The 25,565-nt window shown below is 47.0% G+C and overlaps 1 protein-coding gene across 11 annotated transcripts in view; it reads right to left on the minus strand.

Annotated features, from left to right (window-relative positions):
• The window catches only part of SUV39H2 (SUV39H2 histone lysine methyltransferase), a 320,818-nt gene that overhangs the window by 58,657 nt on the left and 236,596 nt on the right, over positions 1–25,565 (minus strand). For all 11 annotated transcript variants that reach the window (XM_085652920.1, XM_085652926.1, XM_085652923.1 and 8 more), the window contains one exon: positions 22,836–22,965. In XM_085652920.1, the coding sequence (XP_085509046.1) occupies positions 22,836–22,965 (130 nt within the window). The remainder of the gene's footprint in view (positions 1–22,835; positions 22,966–25,565) is intronic.

Genomic DNA, 25,565 nt, shown 5'->3' on the forward strand with positions numbered 1-25,565 from the left:
CGGACTGCGAGGGGTCGAGGGATCCATTCGACTCGAGGAAGGCGGCGAGCTGTCTGTTGACGGTCTTCTCAATGACTTTGGCAGGAAAAGGGAGGAGCGAGATGGGGCGGAAGTTCTTGAGGTCGGTGGGGTCCGCTGTTGGTTTCTTCAGGAGGGCGCTGAGCTCGGCGTGCTTCCAGCTCTCCGGAAAGGTGGCGGTGTGGAAGGAGGTGTTGATGATGTCCCGCAGTTGGGGTGCGATGATGGAGTCGGCCTTGTTGAAGACGTGGTGGGGGCAGGGGATGGTGGGTGATCCGGAGTGGATGGTGTTTATCGTGCGGGTGGTGTCTTCGGTGCTGACCGGGGTCCAGTTGCAGAGGGTGGTGGTAGGGGGAGTTGGTTCGGCGGTTGGGTGCGTGGTTGGTGTGCCGAAGCTGTTGTGTATGTCGGCGATCTTGCGGTGGAAGAACGAGGCGAGGGAATCGCAGAGATCTTGCGAGGGTGTGATGTTGTTTCCGGCGCTGGGGTTGGAGAGCTCTTTGACGATGCTGAAGAGTTCCTTGCTGTCGTGGGCGTTGTTGTCCAGTCGTTCTTTGAATGCTGTCTTCTTGGTGGTGCGGATCAGTCGGTGGTGCTTGCGTGTGGCGTGCTTGAGGGCGGTCATGTTGTCTGAGGTCAGGCTTTCTCGAGGGTGCGGCAGTTCTAATTGGAGACCTTGAGTTCGTTGGTGAACCAGGGGGCTTTCTTGCTTCTGGGCCTGCTGGGAGGGTTCCTTAGTGGTGCAAGGTCGTCGGCGCAGTTGGTGAGCCACAGTGTGAGGTTGCTGGCTGCTTTGTTGGGGTCCGTTGTGCTGGCGGGGGGGTTCTGGCGGAGGGGGGTGGTGAGCTGCTCGGCGGTGATCTTGCTCCAGCTCCGGCGAGGGATCTGTTGTGGGTGGTGGTGGGTCGTGTTTCTCCTGAAGCTGAAGTGGACGCAGCTGTGATCAGTCCAGTGAAGTCCGGTGGAGTGGCTGAAGGAGATGTGCATGCTGGAGGAGAAGACTGGGTCAAGCGTGTGGCCGGCGTAGTGGGTGGGGGTGTTCACCAGTTGCTTGAGTCCGAGGTTGGCGAGGTTGTCTAGCAGGGTGGTGGTGTTGCTGTCCTTGTTGTTCTCCAGGTGGAAGTTGAGGCCCCATAGGAGGATGTAGTCGGAGGAGGCGAGGGCGTGCGGGCTGATGAAGTCTGCGATGTCTTCGGGTCTGCAGATGAGGGTGCCTCTGAGGGTCATCTCGGGGTCGGTGTGTATCTGGAAGTGGAGGTGTTCGGCGGTGGTGAAGGTGTCGTTGGAGTTGATCGAGATGCGGATGGTGTTCTTGTGTACAATGGCGATGCCTCCTCCAGTCTGGTTGACGCGGTCCCTCCGGGTGATCTTGTATCCATCCGGGATGGCTATGGCGCTGTCGGACGCTGAGGAGGCGTTCATCCAGGTTTCCGTGAGGAAGGCGACGTCTGGTGATGTTGTGTCGAGCAGGTTCCAAAGTTCCACGGCGTGTCTGTGGACTGAGCGGGTGTTGAGCAGGATGCACTTGAGGTGGTTGTTGCTGGTGCTCGGCTTGGCGGGTGCGGTGCAGGTCCGGAGGCAGGTGAACTTGCAGGCTTGGCAGGTGAAGGGTCCGTGGGTGCGTTTCGGGGTGGCTCGGTAGCAGGCGGGGTTCTGTCCGGCGTTGAGTGCGTTGAGGGTGGTGGTGTCATAAGTCCGTCGAGTGGGATGGCGTCCTCGGGGGCCAGGGGTCCTGGCGCTGGGCGCGGACGGGCGTAGACGGGCTTGCCTTTGGCGCGCCTTCGGCGCACAATCGGCGCGCTCGCTGCGCACGTCCACTGCGCTTCCATGCGGCGACCTCCATAAATGGCGAAGTGGGAGGGGGAGCAGCTGGGAGGCGGGAGCGGGGTGGCAAATGGCGGGAACAGAAAGAAAAGGGGGCGGGGCCGCAGGGGAGCAGCGGCGGGGAGCGGGGAGGGGAAGAAGCAGCGGGAACAATCACAGGTGCACGGGGACGGCTAAATAATCAGGGGCACAGCAAAATACAGGAATGGCAAAACAGCAGTACAGAAGAGAAGGGAATGGTGAAAAAACGGGGGCACAAGCAGAGACAACACAATACTGGCACAAGTCACAGGAATAGCGCAAAAAACCGGCGCTCAGCCGGAGCGAGGCAGCAGCGGAGGTCAGGGGTCCTGGCACTCACAGGGGGGGAAGGGGGGGGGTGGAGCCGTGCAACACTTGTTCACGCTTCTGCTTTCCAGCTCCCAAACACAGCAAAACGACCTCCTGAGGCCCCAAGACTAGGCAAGCACTCCAAGGCAGGTCAGAACTCCCTCAGCAGAGTTCCAGGGGAGCTGGTGGTGAAGTCCTTTTGTTCCTGGGACTTCCTAACAGGGAGCCAGCTCTCCTCAGGCCTTTGGAGATCAGAATCAGAAGAAGGGGACACAGGAAAGTCCTTCCCCTCTCCTTGGCAGCAAAGCAAAACAGCAAGCAGGCAGTCTTCTCCTCTTCAGTTCCTTCCAGCTTTCTCCTTGGCAGAGGTTCCTTCTTAGATACCTTATTTTAGGCTAGGGCAAAACCCTGCTCCGACCCACCATTCATTCGACAAATTCCTAGGCACCATTGCCCTGCTCCAGGCGACTGGACTTTTCTTTTCAGCACCCCTCACCATAAAGCCTAGTGGTGCAGCCGTCCACCAGCCACTCTAATCCCAACATATTTCCCACCACAACCCCTGATAGAGAATCTAAGAGAGTGGAGACATTTTGCCAACATGTCTTTTCTTCTACCAGCATGGCCCTCTGCTTTGTTAATGCCAGCTGTTTGTTGAGATGCTACTCACATCCTCTTTGGGTTCGGTAGCACAAGTACTACCTGGTGTGACCTAAGACCTTCGCTCTCTCACGCAATTCAAGATGGTCATGATGCAGCCAAATTGATGATTTGTTATGGCTTGAACACTACTGATTTCATCTGGAGGTCAATAGCACCAGTGTGGCTACAATCAACTGGGTTCTCTGGCAATGCCTAGTACTCCCTCATGGACTTACCCTTTGATGGGTCTCACCTGTTTGGGGACAAGGATGATACAGCTCTCAAGCGCTTTAAGAAGAGGCGGGCTCCACTGACCTCAACATACTTGATGCCACATATTCATCTTGCACCCACTAACTGGGACGGTATACTCTAACTTCACCTCTTACCCAATGGCACCTTAAGACTTTGCAACCCTTATGTTACCAATTACAGACCCCAACAGGAGACATTTGATCTCTAAGCTCTACTGCGCCAGCATGGCTCTTAAACATACCCAAGAAAGCAAGGTCTGATGACACTGGGAACAAAATCTTGGCTATCCCCTCACCAACGGAGATTGGGCTTAATGTATGCAAACTAAGTTGGTATCGCCCAATCACAGTCAAATTACTCCATTTTCGATTCCTGCACAGAACTTATACTACACCTGACTGTCTGGCCAAAACTGATCCCTCCAGATCCTTCCCTCTGCCCTAAATGCAAAGAACCAGATGCTGACTTAGCACACATGACCTGGACTTGTCACTTTATCGCCACATATTGGACGGAAGTCTTTGAGATTTTACCCATATGACTCACTGACTCTTGATACGTCCCTGCTCATGGTACTTCTGGGCAATGTTTCAACTCTCCCTAAATATCTTCGCAGATTTTCAGCCATTACTTTGCTTCTGGCCGAGAGAGATCACCCTTCGATGGGGAAATAGATTCCATCCCACTACTAGATTGGCTTGTTCAGGAGTATGACGTACTGTAATTTAACCAGCAAGGTTTATGCCACATTACAACCCCCCCTCCTCCAGACCAAAAGATCTTTGGCAACCCCCCTGAAAATATTTAAAGACTCTAGAACCAGACCTTCCAAACTCCTCCCTTCAATTTCCTAACAACACCTCTTCCCTCTGTACCACAAGTCAGGACACGGTCGACTTAACTATCCCCTTCAACATTCCACACTAGTTATTCCTGCTTCGTTGATTGTTCACTTTGCGAATTGATGCCTTCTAGGTACTAAATGTTTTGATGTATATTAAACCATGCTGGTATTCATGTGCTCATATAACGATACCTGTATTGTCTGGCCTAACCTTGTTCATTGAAAATGATAAAGTTTAAAAACTAAAAGAAAAGGAGGGCTACCCCTCACTCTCGGAGCCTTTCCACCACACCTCACTAGCCACAATAGTTCCATCTCTCCTTTTGAGGCTTTGGCCAAGGTGTTCCACACAGCAAGCATGCTCTAACCCCACAGGGAACCCAGACGCATCGCTGTAGATGCTGTGGTGCCCTACAACCCACATGGCCAAGGTCAGCGAGCCCACAGCCTACCAGTCCCCAACAGTCAACTCATCAAAACTCTTTAGTGTGCCTTGCAGGGACACAGCAACCAAGTGGGAAGCAAAATCCACTGATTCTTACTGGGCTGGCAAGCAATTATTTCGAACATGTGGGTCCCACAGATTGTTCGCAGGGGATACGCCTTACCCTTTCTTTCTTCTCTGCCGCATCTTTCACCAACTACTCCCCTCACCCCAATGGCTGACGGAGGACCATCTCTCTATTTTGCAGCAGAAAGTGCAACCCATCTTGGCCAAAGGGCTATCAACAGGGTGCCAGCTCCAGAAGTAGGGCGTGGTCGTTATTTTGCTACTTTCTGTTGTCCAAGAAGGACAGAGGTCTTCGACTTATTCCAGACCTGTGCCCTCTCAACGCCTTCATCCAGAAGGAGAAATTAAAAATGCTCTAAGCGGCACAGATCTTGTCTGACCTCGAGCCTTGGTGGTGGAGTTGGACCTGCAGGATACCTATTTCCCTAATCTGTCCTGATGGCACATCGGCTCTGCCTGTGATTCATGGTGGGATAGGAGCATTTTCAGTTCACCGTGGGCCCCTTTGGTCTCACAAGCTCTCCTCAGGTGTTAATGAAAGTAACAGCAGTACAACATTGGTGGTCATCGGTGCCAGTCTTCCCCTACCTCAATGACTGGCTCTTGAAGGTGGCCTCACCCCAGGGCAGTTGTCAACCACCTTTAGACTAAGGCGAACCTCCGGTCAAATTTGAGGTTCACTATCAACATGCCGAAGTCACACCTGCCTCCTTCTCAGATACTCCCCTTTATTGGAGACATTCTGGACACAGTTTGGCTTTTTTCCTTTTCCCTGGGCAAGAGAGACCAGGACATTCAGGCTATAATAACCCCGATCTTTCAGCCTCGGTGTTAGATTTCAGCTAGGTCAACTCTGAGGCTGCTGGGACTGATGGCCTCCTGCATCCTGCTGATCAAGCACACCAGGTGGCATATGTGGGCTCTGCAGTTGGATCTGAAGTCCCAGTGGGCCCAACATGAAGGGGACCGCTCCGACCACGTTCAGATTTCAGAGGAAACTGAAAAAGATCTGTAGTGGAGGTTGCTGGACCATAATTTGATCGGCAGCAGACCCCTCTCCCTACTCGATCCAGAGCTGACCATGATGATGGATGCATCGCTTCTGGGTTGAGACAGCCATCTGGGAGAGGTAGAGATCAGAAGCCTCTGTGCTCTGACTGAGTCCTGGCTCCACATGAGACTTCTGGAGCGGAGGATAATTTGCCTGGCTTTAAAAGCCTTCATTTTGTCCATCAAGGGGAGGCTGGTTCAGGTGTTTATAAACAACACCACCTCCATGTGTTACTGCAACAAAAAGGGTGAGGTAAGGTCACAAACGCTGTGCCAGGAGGCCTTTAGCCTCTGGAAATGGCTGGTTAACCAAGGAATTTTCCTGGTTTTGAACCACCTGGAAGGATCACTAAATGCCAGGGTGGACGAGCTCAGCCATCAATGCTGAATCGATGACGAATGGCAGTTACACCTGGAGGTGGCGTAAGGTCTCTTCCTTGAATGAGAAAGAATTATGGCTTGATCCTTCTGCCATCTATATTTGGAAAGGCGAGGAGAATTCCGGTCCAGTATACACACTCCTTTAGTCTAGAGCAAAGAAACTAGGAGTACACTGTTCCGCACTGACTTAAGCGGACTCTCAATAGAGTCTATGTGTACTCACTGAGAGAATTGCGCTCTTAAGAGCAAGTACCCTCACCCATCCAAAAGTGCCATGTTTCATCATTGTGCATTGCTCCTCATTGGGCTGGCGCTGCAATGCCCAGCGGGCTAAGCGAGAGGGATCTTTGCCGGAGATCTTTTTATCACCAATGGAAGAATGGAGAGGTGTGTATTTCCAGTGAGAGGGTGACAAGATTGGAAAAAGATGTTAAGTAAAATCAAATATAAACCTGGCTTGGGTATCTATTCAATAGAGTTTCAAGTCTATGTTGAGTTAAAAACAAAGTGAGATGCCATTGGACATAATGGTCCTAGTCTCTCAGACGCAAAGGTATACTGTCTAATGTAAGATCAAGTGAGTGTACATATATCTTAGATGCTGGTCGACATGTTTCATGCCTTAGTATGTCAAAAAAACGATCAAATGGCATTTCATCAGGACTTATGTGGTTGCACAACTAATCTTCTAGAAGAGCAGGGAACCTATTTAATATTGTGTTTTATAAGGTACAAACATAACCATCCCGGTATCAGAGTGCTGTACAGAGAGAAAACTGATGAGGGTTGCAGTGCTTTAAGAACACCTATAATTTAAGATATGCTGTACATAGATTGACAAGTAAGGTATAGCACAATAGGATACAATATCAAATATAGTGAGTGTACATATATCTTAGATGCTGGTCGACATGTTTCATGCCTTAGTATGTCAAAAAAACGATCAAATGGCATTTCATCAGGACTTATGTGGTTGCGCACCTAATCTTCTAGAAGAGCAGGGAACCTATTTATTTATCGTGTTTTATAAGGTACAAACATAACCATCCCGGTATCAGAGTGCTGTACAGAGAGAAAACTGATGAGGGTTGCAGTGCTTTAAGAACACCTATAATTTAAGATATGCTGTACATAGATTTCGACAAGTAAGGTATAGCACAATAGGATACAATATCAAATAGGGTGAGATAAGAATTTTGAAATATTTCTTTTATGCCTCATGTCTTTCTAGTAAACTACTTTGAATTCCTTCTTAAAAAGCTAGAGTGAGGTAATTGCTCTAGATGAGGGTGGTACGGAGTTCCACATTTTTGGGGCAGGTCCGGCAAAGTGCGACTATGTTTTCCTTTTTTTTTTTATCTGTGTGGTTAAAGTAGGACGGATTTAACATTCATGAATCTCTTCCGCCTCCCGATAGCTTGATCCTATTCACCATGTATTGAGGACCAGACTTGTGAAGGGCTTTGTGTGTTATGCATGCAACCCTCACTTGGATCATGCCTTCAGCTGGGAGCCAGTTGAGAGTTCAGAGATATGCGATCGTAGTGATGTGTGCCTGTTAAAAGTCTTGCTAATGGATTGGTTATCGCTTTCATTGGAGATAGGATGGCTTTAGGTAGACCTATGAGTGTGGCATTCCCGTAGTCCAGTATTGAGAGCACTAGAGATTGAACCGCTGTTTTTAGGTCTCCTGGCGGTATGAAGCGTTTTAAGTTTCTTTGAAAGTGCAGATGTAGGTTAGTGCTTCTGCTAGCATCTTGTATGTGAGCTTGCTTATTTTGATTTGAGTCTAGTGTGATATCTAGTGATTTTATGGATTGGCATATAGTTGGTGTGCAATTTAGTGATTTTATGTTATGAAAGTGTGGTACTGGTTGTTGGGATTAAAAGGGTGGGTAGACTAGAATTAATTCAATTTTCAGCTGGTTAAGTTTTAGCTGATTGTGTGCCTGAAAGTCCTGTGTTTTCCTCAGGGAGTCATCTAGCCTCCGGATATCCTCCCAAAGGAGAATTTGTTGTAGAACTGATTATCACAGCATACATTTAGTATGAGATTTTTGATTATTGAAGAATTTCAGTGAGTGGTTCAATGTATAGATTGAAGGGCAGAACACCCCTGTCAATGACTGCTACATCAGATAGGGTGGTGCCTATTTTGACTCTTTGTTGTTAGTTTTGCAAGATGTGAACCAGTTAAGGATGGCTCCCGATAGGCCCATTCAGAATTCAAGAGTTTCTCTGAGGCGTTTGTGACTGACTGTCAAACGCAGCAGATGGATCTAGAAGTATTAGGAGACATGATTCATTTTGGTCTAGTTCTGTTTTTATGTCTAGGATGTTTAGAATGGCGACCTCTGTGTTGTGTCCAGGCCTAAAGCTTGATTAGTGTTAATCTAGTAGGTTGAAGTTCCTGATGTGTTTGCCTAGCTGAGCATTATTTTTTACCAATTTAGCAGGGAAAGGCATACTGGTTGGAAGTTGTTTAAGTCTTTCTGGTCAGATCCTGTTTTCTTTTTTAGTAGGGGAGATACTTGGTCTATATTCAGGCATCCTAGGAGGGATCCTTGTTGGAGAGATGCTTTTACAATTTTCATCCATAAAGGAGTGATGGATTGGAGGATCTGTTTCAGTAGATTTTAGGGAATGGGACCTTCAAAATGTGTGGTAGGTTTCATTGTCAATGTTTTTCTGGATTTCTCCCTCAGACCGAGATTTGAAACTATTCCAAAAGGCACAATTGTTATTTGGGACCATTGGTTTGTATTGGTCGGTATTCTTACTGTGTACTGTAAGAGTGAGCTTGATGGATTCAGTAGGTAGTGTACTATGTTGGCTGGGATTAGAGTTGCATATGGTTGAAATTATAAAGAACGTGGCGAAGGTGTTACAGGTGTCTGTCAAGTTGTTTGCGATTGTGGTTTCAATTGTGGGTTCTGAGGGTTTTCCTGATTGTGGTTTATTATTTCAAGAGCTTTTGGGCCTGTTCTTGGCTCTGTCTAGTTGAGATCTGATCACGGTTGTTTTGACATTCGAGATAGCCTTTTTCTAGGAGATTCTTTGCATTGTTAACTATTCAAGGTGGGTAGGGTTTGGGTCCTTCCTCCAAAGACGTTCCAGGTGTCTTCGTTTTCGCCTTTCATTGTTTATGTATTAGTTGAACCACTGTACTGGAGGTTTTTTTCTGCCTTTTTAGGCGTAATGGAGCAGCCTTTGGAACTATGTCGGTCATATTGCTGTTGTCGAGATTCATCCGTTTTTGATTTGATGTTTGGTCTTTCTGCGGTTCCAAGAAAGTCTATCATAGCCCCATCAATTCTGTTTCGTGTACGCTTTTTAAAAACCTTATCCACGTTTTTTTTCTCTTCTAGTTTGACACTTGATTTTTGTTTCTTGTGTGGATATTTGGAAAATAATTTGATGGTGATCAGACCAGTCTGTTGGGGTGATGTCTAGCATGTTTACAGATTCTGGTTTAGTGATGATGGGGTCCAGTGTGGCACCTTTGTTGTGTGTTGTTCCATTGCATGCTTGAATCATGGTGAGGTCTTGGAGAAGGTTTCTGAATGTAGCCACTGTGTAGTCTTTGTCATTGTTCCAGTGAACGTTGAAGTCTCCTAAAAATATTGTATTAGAGAGTGATGAGGAATTGATTGTAATCGTTTCCATTAATTGCTCCAAGAAGACGATTTTGTTACCTGGTGGATGGTATACAAGGAGTGATTTCACTAGCTGTTTCTTTTCAAGCTTGATTTCAGCTCCGGAAGAGTTTAAATGATGATGCACTTCTAGCAAGAGAGAGTTTACGGTTAGAGAATTTCTGTGAATTATGGTGAGAACTGCCCCAGCTTCATTGTAAGGTGAAGACGTAGGATGGAAAAGTCCGGTGGAATGAGAAGGTCCAGTACTGGGGCTGCCGTTGGGTTGAGCCAGGTTTCGGTTAGGAAGAGCATGTCCAGACTATGCGCTAAAATCACATCTGCTATATCCATTGCGTTTATTGTAGCTGATCTGCACTTGTGCAGCATGCACTTCAGGTTTGACTGTTTTATTAGTTACTGTGGTGGATATTGTGTTAGTTGTGATCGGGATCAGTTTGTTGCGATTGACTTCTAGTGGGTTGTGTCTCTGGTTTTTGAAGTAGGATGTCTTGACGATCTGGATGTTGAATGTAGTGGCAAGTGAGATTTTCTGTGCTCTGTGATAGTATATTAGCAGAGCATCTCTTCTTTTGGGAGGTGATTGTTCTTCTTGGCCAGTGAAACTTGTTTTCTCAGGGAGTTGTTAGTCTGCTGTTGTAGATACGTTTTCTGCTAGAAGAGGAGTCAGTGTACTTGGTAGTGGGTGTGTGCCTCTTCTCTAGGATAAGTAGAGGTGCATTGACTTTCTTCTTGGCCCATTCTATGTCTTCTCTGAGTAGTTGCCAGTTGTTGATTTGGTAAGAGGGGAATTTCTGTGATTGGTACTGACAAATAACATTTTCGTTCTGTGTGCCTGTTTTTGAGTTTCGTGAACTGTCTGCGTTTTTATTTTTATCACCTGCTCTTTAACTTGGGAGTGTTACTTGGTCACAAATCCATTTCCTGTTGTTGTGTAGTTGCACCTCCGGCTGAGCGAGCTGTTTGTGGGAGGGTCTCGATGGGGTCTCTGTGGGGCAGTGTAGACTGCAGGGCTACGAATGTCATTGGGTGTAGTTCTTTGTTTGGAGTTAGTGGGTTTAGGGTAATAATTAGAGGATGAAGGACGTTTCTTGGGCCCTAGCCCAATTCCCGTTGTTGAGTAGGTGCTCCTCATGCTGAGAGAGCTGTTAGTTGGAGGGTCTATTTAGGCTCCCTGTGGTAAGTATGTGTCTCGGTTTCCTCACCTTATTGGGTGGTGTGGTAATCTAATCAAATCAAACAAGCAAGAGAGCACTTAGGTCATTACATGTGTGCTTCACATAAAAACAGTGACCCACCAAATAGTCGATAACGACCCCTTATATGAAGAGTATTTGACTCATGTGATACAGGAAGTTGCGCTCTGTGGCTCACCAGTGTACTGACCTTCCCAGACCTCGCATCCGAAAATCTTTGAATACGAGGTCTGGGGCAGGTCAGTATTTTTTTTTTAAACAAATTTTATTGGGATTTTGCATCGCTGACATCCTACATATACTGGTAGGCCACTTGCAAGAAGTTACAAATATATCTCCGGTACTGTTCGGCATGCACGGTTCAACATACCTTAACACATATTGAAAGTACCCCTCCACCCCCATGAGTCGCCTTAAAGTCATACAGATGCTCTAACAATATGTTGTGCCCGCTGCAGCACCAGTGAAGTAGTCAGAGTCTAACTGTCCAGTGCTGTCCCTTTCATGTGAAGTGGTCTTAACAGGGGGGTGGAATTTAATAAAATATCTACTTGTCCATGGGGCAGGTTACTTCATATATCTACTTGTCCTATAACAAAATCCACTTGTCCCTTTTGTGCCATGTAATGCGGTGACAAATTATGCCAGCAATACCCTTATATAAGAGCTCCGAAATAGCCTCTCTGAATATGCCAGGGCTCCTTCCATAGCAGGGTATGAATACTAGAAATTCCCTTATGTTGCAACGTTTCCGCAGATCTACATACTGGCACTGAAGTTAAGCAACAGTTTCAGGGTTGGAATGCCCTTTTGAGTCTGTGCAAACCTACTAACTTGCATGTTTTAAGGGTTTATCAACTCTTCTCTAATCTTTTCCCATACTGAGAAAGGTTGGATATTTACTCCGGGCAATGGCAGACATAAAACTTCTTCCTGGGTTGGGAAAAAAGTGGTTGGAGGGGAAGTAAACTTGCAAACGTCCGGATTTTCGCATGAGCAAATCTACACATGCATATTTGCTCATACTAAAATGCAGTTCACAAATATTTTCTAGGAGTACTATTTCTTGGCCTACTTCTGTAAAGTATTGTGAATTCAGGAAAGTCGTATATCTGCACTTAATGCAAGGACATAAGTGCACTTTTGAGACTTTACTTAATAATTGGCCCCCCAATTAGGTCTGGCATTAACCATGACATGTTGTGTTTATTAAAATGTCTCTGTCAGTTGGCTAGCTTCACTGTGAATGACAGCATTCTGTTCTTTCACAAGGAGCATAATTGGCACACAGTCATTTTGTTCAGTGCCAGGAACGACTGTGGCAATGTGTGCTTTTTGAGACTGAAACTATTTTTGCTTTTGCCAATGTTTGTTATAATGAGGGTCCAGCAGCACCCACACCAATAAGGTTTTACAAAAAAAAATGCCAAAACAAGTCACGCATTGATAAAACCAAAAGACTGACCAACAATTTCAGACCAATTGGCTTTACCAATGCTTGTTTATTTTTAGGTTTCTCATAATCTTGTTAAAACTGGGTACAGTGATTTTCCACTATGAATATTTTTGGGAAATACTAGCATGCATCAACACATTTTACTAAATGATGCTGCAGAAAAACGCTACCTAAAATGTTACAGTAGTTCAGCTAAATGTTTTTTTTTTTGTGAACATTTGATCTTGAAAGCGAAGAATAATCAATCTTGCTTTCAAGCGTCTCCATATATTTGCATCTAATCGGAGAGTATTCTGGGAGCAGTATGCATAGCCTCATAGTGCTAAACAATGAAAGCGTGTGCACCCATTTTTATACTTTAACCACTGTCAGTAGTAGTCTGAGCTTACAACATGTACTTAGATCGCTCACCCGAATAATAAAGGTTTTCCATTTATGAACCATAAATACAAGTTTGAACAGCGTTAAAACATGGAAACAAATATTTCGCTGATCCATCATGTGGGACTATAACCTGGCAGTCAAAGGGTTTGTGATGTAGAATATGTGAATAAACATGGAATCTTGTTGCCCTTGACCCCAAACAATATGTCCCGGGCGTTGGGCTATAGGAATTCCACATCCCTGCTTAAGGTGCGGGAGTGTCTGAAGCATGCCCATCACTATGGCAAGTGTTAGTGAATGGCCTGGAGATGTGGGCGAGCCAGTCTGGGTGCTGGTGTCTGGGTCAGTGAAGCTATCCATTTAAGCATCCCTTGTTCCAAGTATCTATTCCTCATCTGGCTTCCCTCAGGAGTACTCTTTGCTTACAGCCCACCCATTTCTCTCTGCCATGCCAGTGCTCAAGGTCCCTCAGGGGGTTTCAAATTCTTCGTGATTTCTTGTTTTGCCAATATAAAAGCCAGGTCCTAAAATGTACTTGTGCCGTTGGTCTTAGAAGTGTGTGGGAATCAACTGAGGAGGCAACGGCTAGGGGAGGGAGGAATCTGTTTCTCAATAACATTCGCAATCGTCCGTGTGACCTCCTCCCGCTGCGAGGGGCAGGACCAGAGCATATGTAAAAGATCAGCTCCCACCACCACGCACCGTGGGCAGGCTGCATCAATCACATAAAGGTATCTACCTATTCCCTCTGGAGTGAGGTATGCTCTGTGGAGGATATAGTAATCAGTTTAAAGCAGGCATTTTTGGATACCTTCGGTACTCTATCAGGATGGAGTCCCAATCTCTGTCAGTGATGGGGAAGCCCAGATCTTCCTCTGAGCGCATCCGCAGGTGCTCCAGCAGTTAGTGCAGGTCCCTCCGAATTGCCCAATAAAGGCACAAAACGGCCTTAATAGTGCCCACAGAGAGAGCTACATAGCAGCTGCTTTTGAGCCCCTGCAGTTCAGAGGAAATGAAATGAAATCTTAAATAACAGTATTTGTAAAGCGCACAGCTACCTCCAAAGTGGTGTCACATGGTGCTGGGCTAACCTGCCGCCAGCACCGGGGATCGAACCGTGAACCCCGTAGTCCGGTGTCAGGCACCCTGGCCGCTGCGCCACACCTCTGGAGCCAATGTTTCAGTGCTTACGGAACGCTGTTGTGACCGCCCTATGCAGCAGGAAGTGACCCTGCAGTATGTCGAATTCTAAACAAAGCGCTTACAATGGGAGTAGTTCAGTCTCTCTAAATAAGTCATCGGGGCTCCCACTTTAGTTGTCCCAACCCGTTGTGGATCTCTTTTGGGTACTGTCAGGAATAGTCTGAATTTCTGCCAGTTCACTTTCAGACCTGACAGGGAAACAAAACATTCCAGCATGGCCTTGGTCCCACATAGGTCCTCCTTTGTATTTTATATGGAAAATCAGTCAATCATCCGCATACAGTCCAATGCGGTAGCAAAGTTCTTTAAATACTCTTGCGTAGCTGTCCAGAGGCTTCATAGCCATTGCAAAAAGCAGGGGTGACAGAGGACACCCCTGCCGGGTCCCGCACCCCACTGCATAGCCTCCAGAGATGGTTCTTCTCGTGCGGACTCTAACAACCATGTCGGCATAAAGCAGCTTAGTCAACGTCACAAAGTTCCTGTCTAGTCTCATTTGTAACATCACATCATAAATATACCCCCATTCCAGGCTGTCGAGGGCCTTTTCTATAGCTACAGCAAACACAGCATCGTCCTCGCGAACATACCCGCTGGCCTCCAACAAGGCCAAGCCTCGTCGGATATTGAGGGCCATGTTGCTGCCGGGTATGAATCCAGCTTGATCAGGGTGGACCAATTTGGTCATTTAACAGGAGGATTCTAGTCACCAAGATTCTGCTCAAGATCAAGATCTTGTAAATCGATGTTTAACATCGAGAGCGGTCTGGTCTGTTAGCTGTACGATCATGCACAGGTTTCCCAGGCTTTAGTAGGGGGACTATGAGTGCTTTCCTGGGGGTATCCGGTAGATATCCGTAGTCTCTAGCCGCACTGTAGAGGTCTACCCATTTGGAGGTCAGTTCTTCAGAATAGGCTGTGTAAAACTCAGTCAGGAACCCATCTGTTCCTGGGGACTTACTGCGCGCCATATTTTTAAGTGCCACCTTTACCTCCTGGGGAATAATATTCCCACCTAGTTCTTCCGTTTTGTCCGCTTTGAGGTGCGGGATGGGCAATGCCTCAAGGAAATCCCATCTTGGCTATATATCCGGTTCCCCCCATCCGTCTGGAGTTCAACGATAGACGAGCCATGCTTCGTTGTGTTTGAAAACCAGGCTATCAGCGATCCAGATCAATCCCGTTCAACATGTTTGCTCTGTGTACTGTCTAAAATCCAAACACCTGTGCGTTTTGACCACAGTCGCTACTTTCTCCTTAACAGCTAAAAGGGCATGCTGCAATTCTGGATGGCCGGGCCTGAGAGCCTCTACTTCACACAGGTTTTGCTCCGCGTCAAGTACCTCCTCCAGTAAAACACTACTGAACCCTTTCGATTCCACTATACATTGGCTTCGGATGACCACCTTCAAGGCGTCCAATTCTACCTGGGGAAACAAGGCCATGTCATCATTGTCCCCAACGTACAGACTTATTTTACCTCTAATTGTCTCCTGCAATAACTCAGGATTCAGCCTCCTTGTGGGGATGCAGGGCCTGCGTCAAGCCCATCGCAGGTGTCAGAGGATAGGATTGTGGTCTGAAGCTGTTCAGGCCAGATACTCTGTGGAATAGACCAGACTATGCACAAAATAGACCAGACTATGCACATCAAAGGTGCAGAGGAATGTGCCAAGGCAAATGCGGAGTTCATGTAAGCTTGAGAGGAAGAAGTAAGCCCGATCCTGAAGGTGTGTCTGTCTCCAAGAGTCAACTAGTCCCCACCTGGTCAGCCAGTCCGCAAAAACACATGCCGCACTGACGGTCTGGGAGTCTTGTAACGGAGGGCGAGACCCATCCGCTTGGGGGCCCGCTACACAGTTTAACCCCCCCCCCCCATTATGGTTGGGTGGACCAAGTATGGGACCAAGGGGCCAGAGGGGCTCATCAGGAGAGCGCCATGATCAACATTAGGTGTGTATATGTTCACTATCACTACATCCCTGCCCTCCAGTTGGCCCATCACCCCTACATATCTGTCCTCTGGGTTGATTAAATCACCCGTGTGTTGGAATGGTACCCCCTGCCCGTATCCACACTAGTGTGCCTCTGGCATACGCGGAGTAAGCTGTGTAGTGTGCCTGACCTCTCCACTGGAGCCATAACACCAGCCTTTCTTTGGCCGTGAGGTGTGTCTCTTGCAAGTGCTACATGAATGCTCCTTCTATTCAGCTAGGAAAACAATTTATAATGCTTGGACATCATATGCACACCTTGGATATTCAGTCAGAGGAATTTATAGGTCATGGGGGCCGCCATCTAGGTTGCATGTCAGTTCTTCCGCTTTGCGTGCCTCCAACCATCGTCCCTCCCCTTACCCTTAGTATTCTCTTGGGCATCGCAGGCAGATTCCGCAGTTTAGCGCAACTCACTGGTTACCAAAAACTCAACAATAGACAATTGTCCCAACTCCCAAGGACAAGCAGGTCTAAACCCTCCCATCCAAACGAACAATTAAAGTTTCAACAGCTCGTGGGAGTTCCCAGGTGTGTCACTATTGGAAAGGGGAAAGCCAAAAAGCTGTTCTACCACCAGGTCTCCCCACCCAGTGCTGTGTACATGCGCTGGGTTCCTGACCCAGGGAAGGGAGAGGTACTTGTCACACACCCTCCATCGGTAAGAATTACAGGTCCACAATGCCACCCCCGTAATGTTACCAATATATTCACTGCTTCAAAGGATTTCATCTGATGATCGTGGGGTCACCTTGGGCAGCTCCAGACTCGAATCCTCAGATGCTGAAGCTGTGATCGGAGTCAGAGTCTAATGCAGCCCTCCCACCCCCGGGGCCTCATCCCAGTGCTGCTCAGCAATGCTGCTGTTGCCATTGCCTCCTGCCTCTCATGTTGCGCTTCAGCCTGCGAGGGGGGCAACATAGAACTGCGAGTCCCACACCTGTGTTCCAATCGGGCCCTTCATGGGCCCCCACACAGGGGGTCCCAGCGGGGCCCCAAATTATGCTGTTGGTCAATCCAGCTCAAAGTCTCCTACGGTGTCTGGAAAAATGTTGTCGCATCTGGCGTGATCACTTGGAGCTGGGAAGGGAAAAGCATTGCGCAGGAAAGTCACATTTGCCGAAGTTTGTTCTTAACTTTCCGGAATGAAGATCTTTGCTTCTGCACCTCACATGAGAAATCCTTAAGATCTTCACCGCACTGTTTTCAACCAAGATGTTTCCCCTGCAACGTGCTATTGCCAGGATATGGTCACGATCCGTATAGGACTCGAAACAGATCACAAATTGTCGCAGGGCCCCACAGGAGAGGCGGTCTGGTCAGAACCCTGTGGGCTAGCTCCAGGGCAAAAAGCGAGGAGAGGCCCTCTGGCAGACCTACCACCCGTATGTTGTTTCGGCATTACCGATTTTCGGCATGTTCAGCTCTGGAATGCCTTTCCCTTTGAACTACGGAACATTCAAACCATAAGCGGTTTAAGAAGCACCTAAAGACTCTGTTGTTCAATTAAGTTGCGCTTCTCTCAGTTTTACTGCTTTTTAAATGGTTTTCGCGCGGGGACAATCTTGAGTAGCCGTTCGCGCTACAAATGCCAATAACAGAAGTTCGAGCATGAAAACCTTGGTCTCCACAGAGGTCAGCCTTGTACTCACCGACGCAAGGAACGGAGGGACATCGGCCAGGTCTCTATCAGCTAGCTCTGCCAGGTAGCCGTGATCATTCTGCAGTAGGCTCAGGACCACTCCCAGGGTATCGATTTTTGTCTCCAATGCCTCTCGGGAGGCCATTGTGGCCTGGGTAATGTTCTGGAGTGAGAGGCATCCTATATTGTTAGTTGACTAAGCTGAACTGCTACATTTGCTCCGCCAATGAGCCCCCCACCTCCTGGTCCTTCCTCCAAGTGATCTTGCCCATGATGTAGGAGATGATGCTGAATGCACAGCCACTTGCCGCAAGCTACCCATCGCAGGGTTCGCGGAGTCAGCGCACAGGCACAGCAAGGCAGAGCAACCCTGTGTGATCTTGGCCCCCAAGGAAGACTTACCGGCAGTGTCCAGCGACCTTTGACAGCCAGCTGGCTGCTCTCTCCCAATGCGTCCCACTGCAGGGATTGCACTTTTCGCTCTCTCCTTCAGTCAGCATTGCGTCTTATTTCCAGTCCATTGCTTAAGACGCTATCACAGGAATCTCAGGCTGCCATCCCCTGGGGGAAGGCCCCATGTGCCCTCGGAGGATGCTCTTCCGCACACCACAGAGGTACAAACAGCTGGTTCCCCCAGCCCCCCACCCCCCGTCAGGCTCACCCGCTGATCCCACGGGCCGCTAAGTCGAGGCACACTTACAGACCTTCCAGGTACTCTGACACGGCGAGAGCACAGGACACCAACCGGGCAGCCCCTGGCCACAGTCAGGTCAAGCATGCCTTGAGCAATCACATTCTCTCCACAGAGGGTTCGACCACAGGGGCCATGAATCCGGTCTGCTGTCTCATGCAGTTCACTTTCTTGTTGGGCCTTCGATGTAGGGAGGAGGCCTCTCACTCCTGCTTTCAGGCGATTCTATGGCCATCTCTCTCAGTTCACCTTCCAAGGTGCCGGTAGGAGTCCCAAGCCTCCCTTCCCCCTTGGAGCAGAAGCCCGCAGAGGCACAACCAGTTAGCCCAGTCAGGCCTTTGTCAGGTGCTTCCTCCCACACAACGATCCTGGAGTCGTTAGTTCAAGGCACGCACACCCTCGAGTCACCACTCCATTGTGCAGGGCAGTCACATCTGAGAGGTCACGCATTTCTCCCGGCCCCACACTAGGCCGCACAGCCCTACGACAGCACTGGTGCCCTGCTGCCACTCCCAGCTCTGTGCCTCCCCAGCCCTCACAATGTCGAGCATAGGAGTGTTGTCTTTAGTCCGTACCCCACCTCACAGGGGTGCTTCAGCACCAGGGTATATTTTTAGAGGGGAAGTGCGCGAGTGCATCCCATCACTCGTCGCCCCGCTGGCTCGTTAGGGCGTTCCAGGGTGAGCCGTGCTGCCGGCCAGCTGATACCAGTCCGCCACCCCTGCTGGATACCTCGGTACCACGTTCAGGAGTGTCATGTTATCAGTAAGTCACTAGAGTCCGGGGCAGCACTGCAGGCAGGTGCCCCACTCACCGGACAAGCTCCACGGCCTGGCCGTATGTGATCGTAATGCTTTCCCGACTCCGCGATGTTTAGTCTGCCGCCTTATTGGGGCACGGCTCCACTGCGGCCCAGGGGTGATGAGCAAATGCTGCCTCTAACTGCACCCTGTCTCCGCTCTAGTGGTCCTCCCGTCCATGGCAACTGCTCACATAGGTATCAGGAGTCCCTGGGTCATTTTATTGCATCAAGATGGCACTAGATATGGTCTGGCCAGACTGAGCTTCGATTTCTGCTGCTCACTCCATCACCTTCATGTCATGCCACCTCAGGGGTAGATCAGTATACCGGTGAACCACGGAGTCCAAATGCCTGTATAAAGTGAGTCGACGACTATTTGGAGGGTGAGGAAACCCAGACACAAACTTAGGTTCTCCACTCTTCTAGAAGACTAGGCATGCAACCACATAGGTCCTGATGAAATGCCATTTGATCTTGTTTCTACAGAATAAAGCATGAAACAGGTCGACCATCATCTAAGATCTATGTACACTCAATTGTTCTTACACCAGACAGTATACCTTTGCACTTGAGAGACTAGGACCATTATGTCCAACGGACTTCCACTTTTTTTGTTTAACTCAACATAGGCTTGGAACCCTATTAAATAGATAGCTCCACCAGGTCTATAGTTGATTTTACTTCACATCTTTTTTCCAATCTTCTAACCCACAGACTGGAAATACACTCACCTCTCCAGTCTTCTATTGGCGATAAAAAGACCTTCGCAAAGAGCCTGCTCACTGGGCCCATTGGGCATTGGAGCACCAGCCCAACGAGGAGTGATGCCCAATGATGAAGAATGCCACCTTTAGGTGGGTGAGGGCACTTGCTCTTAAGAGAGCATGCTCCCAGTGACAACTCAGATCCCATTGGGAGTCTGCTTAAGTCAGTGCACAACAGTATACTCCTAGTTTCATAGATCTTTTAGCCACCACCAAGAAAGCACAATGTCAGTAATTCTGTACATTGGAGTTTCCAAGGTGTCTCTCGCTCTGAGACGCATTCTGCTTCGAGTGGAACTCACTGACAGCAGTCATGCCCAGAGTTCTCAAAAAGAACAGGATGTACAGGGCCCAAGTCATCCTAGTGTCTCTGCACTGGACACAGAGTAGGGTATCTGGAACTCCTGGACTTGAGCATGTGTCCTTTTGATCAGGCTGCCTCTTCGGGAGCACCTTCTGTCACAGAAGCAGAGCACGGTTCTGCACCCAGGTCTTCATATTCTCCAACTTCATGTTTGGAGCTTGAGCAGTGACAGCTGAATCCCTTCGACCTTCCTCCGGAGGCAGTTGATGCCATCTTTGCAGCCAGGTGTCCATCAATTAAAACTGCATATTGGGACATATTTGTGGCTTGGTGCAGCACACGCCTGACTGAACCCCTCCAGGTCAAGTTAACTGATGTTTTGTTATTTATTTTGTCACCTGCCTGGCAAGGCTTTGATTTGGGCACAGTTAAGGGTCATCTTTCATCCCTGAAGGCCTTTTACAGCTGCCAGATCCGACCCCATTGTTTAGCTCTTCAGTTATGATGCGATTTTTGAAAGGGCTACAACATATGTTTCACCCTTCTCCCTTTGTCATGCCCCAATGAGATCTTAATCTGATCTTACTCACCGGTTACAAACTCCATTCGAGCTGCTTCACAGCTGTTCTTAACAGCTCCTTAATATCAAGACTGTGTTCTTCATCAGCATCACCTTGGCACAGAGTGTGAGTGAGCTTCATGCTCTTTGTGTCAATCCACCATGCACTTCCTTCTTCCCCGACAAACTGGTTCTTCCTACTCGGGCATCCTTCCTATCAAAAGTTGTGACACCCTTCCACGTCCGTCAAGCTATCACCCTACCGGTTCTCTATGCTACACCTCACCCCTCCAAGGATGAGGAGCAACTCCATAATGTGGACCCAGAGCTTCTACATAGATCACACCAAAGACCACCTAGGTGGACGATCAGCTCTTTGTTGGGTTCCCTGGAGTAAAACATTATTATTATTTTTTTTTAAAAGGCAAGCGGAAGAAGAGAACCATCTTCTGCTGGATCGTGCTCTGCATTAAGATCTGCTACGCATTGGCCAAAAAGCAGCCAGAAAAGATCATTACCGAAGGCAAGTAACTTGTTGTTTACGGTTGCACCACCTGCAGGGGCATGGCCCTCCTCGGTGGAAACTGGAGAATTTGTAGCCTCCAGAAAGGTAATTTTATCCATTTTTAGCTCCGCAGATTAGGTTTATGAATTTTTTTTTTAAGATTTCGAGTTGATGGGTTATGGTCATGTAAGAAATAACATCCATGATCATGATTTCAGTCAAATCAAGTAGGCACAATCTTGGCCACTCATTTACACTTGTTTTTTTATATTTGATACAGAATCAACAAGCTACTCTTCACTACTAGATGGGCCTCTTATTGTTTTAATAATAAGAAAAGCAAACCTGCATGGTCTTGGGGTTGCCAGGAAATGTTCCACTGGATCCATATGCAGAAGAAAAAGGCTTTGACTCAGCCAATGGCACTTCCCTAATGTGATAGTGTCATATCTTTTTCTACGCAGAATTGGCCTTTCAAATGGAAAAAATTCAAAACCTACTTGGGACCCATTTTAACACAAAGGGGCTGTGCATTGAGGGATCTTTTCCCTCCACCAGTGAGGCCATCAAATGCCACGCAATAAGCCAGTTCCATATTTTACCACTGAACAGAAGACATTTGTACCATGTGTTCCACTATTTCATGCATAAGCCATTGGAATCGCAGCGCTTGTGTGACTTGCCTTCTTAGCCACCAATAATTATGCAAGATGGTTTGGGGATTTGTAGACCCTATATGCCTCAGACCTGTATGCTGTGTCCTGTGAGAACGTAGAGTTTTCAAAATGATGCATCTTATGCCCCAAAGACTTTGCTAAAATTTCATTTGAACAAGGAATATTCTTTTCATGCACTTTAGCTTCCTCAGTGGATGAGATCTTCCTAAATTTGATGACAAGTGTCCACTTGATTTTATCTTCGCAGGAACACTGAACACTGTTCCAAAGACAATCTCTGTTTTGAATGGTGTTGACTCATGAAGGTGGACCTCTGTAACTACCAATGCCAGGTGGATAACCTCCTGTCTAAAATATTATTATGTTTTCAAGGTGCTGAGCGTTAACGAAAGGACTAGTGCGGATAAGCAGCTGTGCAAGGGTAGGACGTGTATACTGTGCACATATATTTGGTACTGGCATTGCAGAGCTTTAAGAAGCAGTTTCCATTCTCCACAGTAGGAAAATGAATGAATCCGTAGCAACAAAGTCACACAAAAAGTAACTTTTTCCAAACTTTCATCCAAGAGCTTTCCCCATTACTACTAAAGTGTGTAGCATGGATTCTCCTTTACACTCGGTTCTTCAAATTGGTTTTCTAAATTTTGTTAGTCAAGGTTAGAAAAACACCCAACAATGCACGCAACTCATCAGATAACGGCGGACATTGCTAATCTCTAGGACTCCATCATGAATTTAATTTTACATAAACAAAAGTGTTAATACAAACACTTCATTCACAATGTATCTATGTTTTTAATCTTGAAGAGATCACTTTTTGTAACGATGTGAACCCTGCTGGGTCCAACAGAGAATGAGTGCACTGCTGAATAGAATACAGAATGGGTGTACTGTCTGAGCCCACCAAAACTGCTTTAAAACATTAAGAAACGTTCAGAGGGTTTTTTAAACAATCTGGAAGTTCCCTATTCCTTGAATAAACAGATATACCATTCTTAGTATGTATTAACAGTAAAAGTATTTGAAAGTAATTGATACAAATATAGCTTATGTAACTTATTTAATATTTTACAAATATTCAGAAATAATGAGATACAACAATAAACCAAATACCTGCGTTATGCATCAAAATATACATTAATAATACCTTTCATTTGATAGTCAAAAGTAAGCTCTTCACCAGCCTTGATTGGGCGGATGGAAAACAGCGCAATCCGAGGAAGACGAAGATCAAGATTTTCTATGAAGACATTAAATACCTGAAGGTTTGGGTCACACTGAAAAATGAAATGATAGTTTTATAAGTGAATTGCATGCTATATATTCAATTTTTAACACCTTTATATTCGATCCACTTCTCCACCCCCAAAACAAGAAATAACAGACCTTCGTGCACTGAGTTAGTCTCATTATTTATATTTGAATGCCATGCCGCAGAGAAGCCAGGAATAGTAAATATATATATATATATCTCTCCTGAAGACCATACATGCAATGTGGTTTCAATGAGAAGCACAGAAACGGTCATGATTAGATGGGCCACTGAGTCATCTAGTGCGAAATTTGCTCTTTCTGGGTCCTCATCCTTGAGCATACTGAGGATATCAATAGAAGGTGTACCTTACTGTGTCTTAACATTAGTACACAATTCATGCTCATGATGCGGCCCGAAGCATTGTGTGGTCAGGGCAGAGGCGAACCAGCTTGCAAATTATGGTTGGAAGAGGGTTACAGTAAGACCTAATTTGGATGCACTAGGTGTTATCCATGAGTGATAGAGGGGTGCTCCATTTGCATCACAGCACCGTAGGGGCTGGGCTTATGTACGCTAATTAAAAACAAGCATTGGCATAGCCAACAGGTCTCGCCTTTGGGACCTTATAAGTGTTTAGCCATGCAACAGTTGCATAACTAAACACTTATAAGGTCCCAAAAGCGAGACCTATTGGCTATGCCAAGCGGCCGCAAAACTGAAAGTGATCGCGATCAAACATTTAGTTTAAGTGATCGCGATTAAACATCAAAGCGGCCGTGCGGCCGCTAAAGTGAAAGTAATCTCGGTAAAAGTGGCGCACGCGCCCGCGCACATGCACTGTAGCTCTAGGCTGGCCTGGTAGAACTTTTTGGAGCCCTCTCAATAAGTCTCGCCAGACCAGCGCATGCGCTGGGTCAGGCGAGACCTAAACAGAAAAGAAGCATAGAATTCTCTGCCCAGGCAGGGAGTAATGATTGGGATAGTAGGGCTCCAGTATTTAGATGTATTCCAATGTCACTGCCGGGTCATCTCTGTTTATTGCACACACATCCTTCAGTTCAATCACATTCTAACCTGTAAAGATCCATGGAACTTTTCACACACAGATATACACTCTTTCCAGAGTATTTGTACACTATGCGCAGAAGTTTTCTCCAACGTTTTACTATGACCCATTTATTACAATTTTTCAGCAATTAATTGTCTGAACAAATTTGGGGAGTATCTCTTTTGGCGAAAGAGGTCACCCCCAGACTAGGGGGAAAAACACAACATGCTTAAAATGCATTGTTTGTGTGCACAATACCCTTACAGTTTAAGGAAGTAGGACTCTCCCAGAGGAAGGTGTTAGCAGGACAAGTGGGTTCAGAGTTCTAGCTCTGGGTCTCCTTATTGTGGAATGTCAAACATGCATTGGTGTATGTAAGGACTTTGGCCCCACCTGCACTCAAGTAATGCCTCATCTTACTACTCATTTGTAAAACTGTGTAGGCAGTAGGCCTCTCATTCCACGGAAAACAATAATAATAATAATAATACTGATATTTGTAAAGCGCGAACAGCTACCTCACGAAGAGGTGTCCCGGCGCTATAGACCCAGAACCACTGTAAGACAAAGTAAAATCATATGTTTTCTCATCTTCTATATGCTAAGTAACCTTGGTGGGTGGCCATGAGACCATACTAAAAATGTTGTACTCTGTTTGGAGTGGCAAAGTGAATAAACTAGGAGAACTGGAATACAGCCCATAGTAGATACCAGTCCCCGAATTAATTTACGCATTCCATCAATACATTTTTTGCTTTTCAAAGTTGGATTGTTCAAGGCCAAAGAATGTGCTCAGACAAGGTCCCTGTGTTCAGTGTGCCACAGGACTGAAGCTTCACCTCACTGATGAGGCCCGAAAAGCCCAAAACTAGTCTGGGGTAGCTTGTGTTCTCAGTTGGAGGAGACCTGGCCCAGGACTTCATGATGGACTGTTCTGATTGGATCCCGCCCAAGTCAGATTTTACTATGGCTTGAATCTGGCGCAATATTGTGGGCAATTAATGATGGACTGAAATGCGGCTCAAAGTAATTAGAAGTGGTTGAGATCGATTAAATCCCTATGATTTTGAAAGTGAGACATCCTAAGTGTGATGGGTCCTAGGCTCACTGTGTCATAGGCCTCCCACTACACCGAGTGTTTAAACTGGTCAGAGGCTGCTTGTGTTTCTGTTTAAAGACAGATTAAGCTCCATTTTTCCAATGGGAGCAGGACCAGGTTCGATGTAAACATGACTGGTCTGTCTGGAGAATCACAGTGGGTAAAAAACAACAAAGTGGAATGCCGCCCAGAGTAATTCAGGCATTCCAGAACTATACACAAAGGTACAAAACCATTTTTAATAGTCTCTGACCATGATAAGAAGCCCTCAATAGCTGCCATTAGAACACATTTCGCGGTTATCCACTGCGAGACGTCAGCTACCAGCACAACCTATGTGTCGACCTCTTGTCGACCTCCGTACGACCAGATGAGCCAGCATCCGCCTCCTGTGTTTTGCGTACTGCCTGGAGTTTCTCTAAAACAGTAAGAATATCATTTTCCGAGCTCACTACTGCGGTTACAATCTGGATAC

This window comes from Triturus cristatus, chromosome 4_1 (genome assembly GCF_964204655.1).
Source record: "Triturus cristatus chromosome 4_1, aTriCri1.1, whole genome shotgun sequence".
Taxonomy (NCBI): Eukaryota; Metazoa; Chordata; class Amphibia; order Caudata; family Salamandridae; genus Triturus; species Triturus cristatus.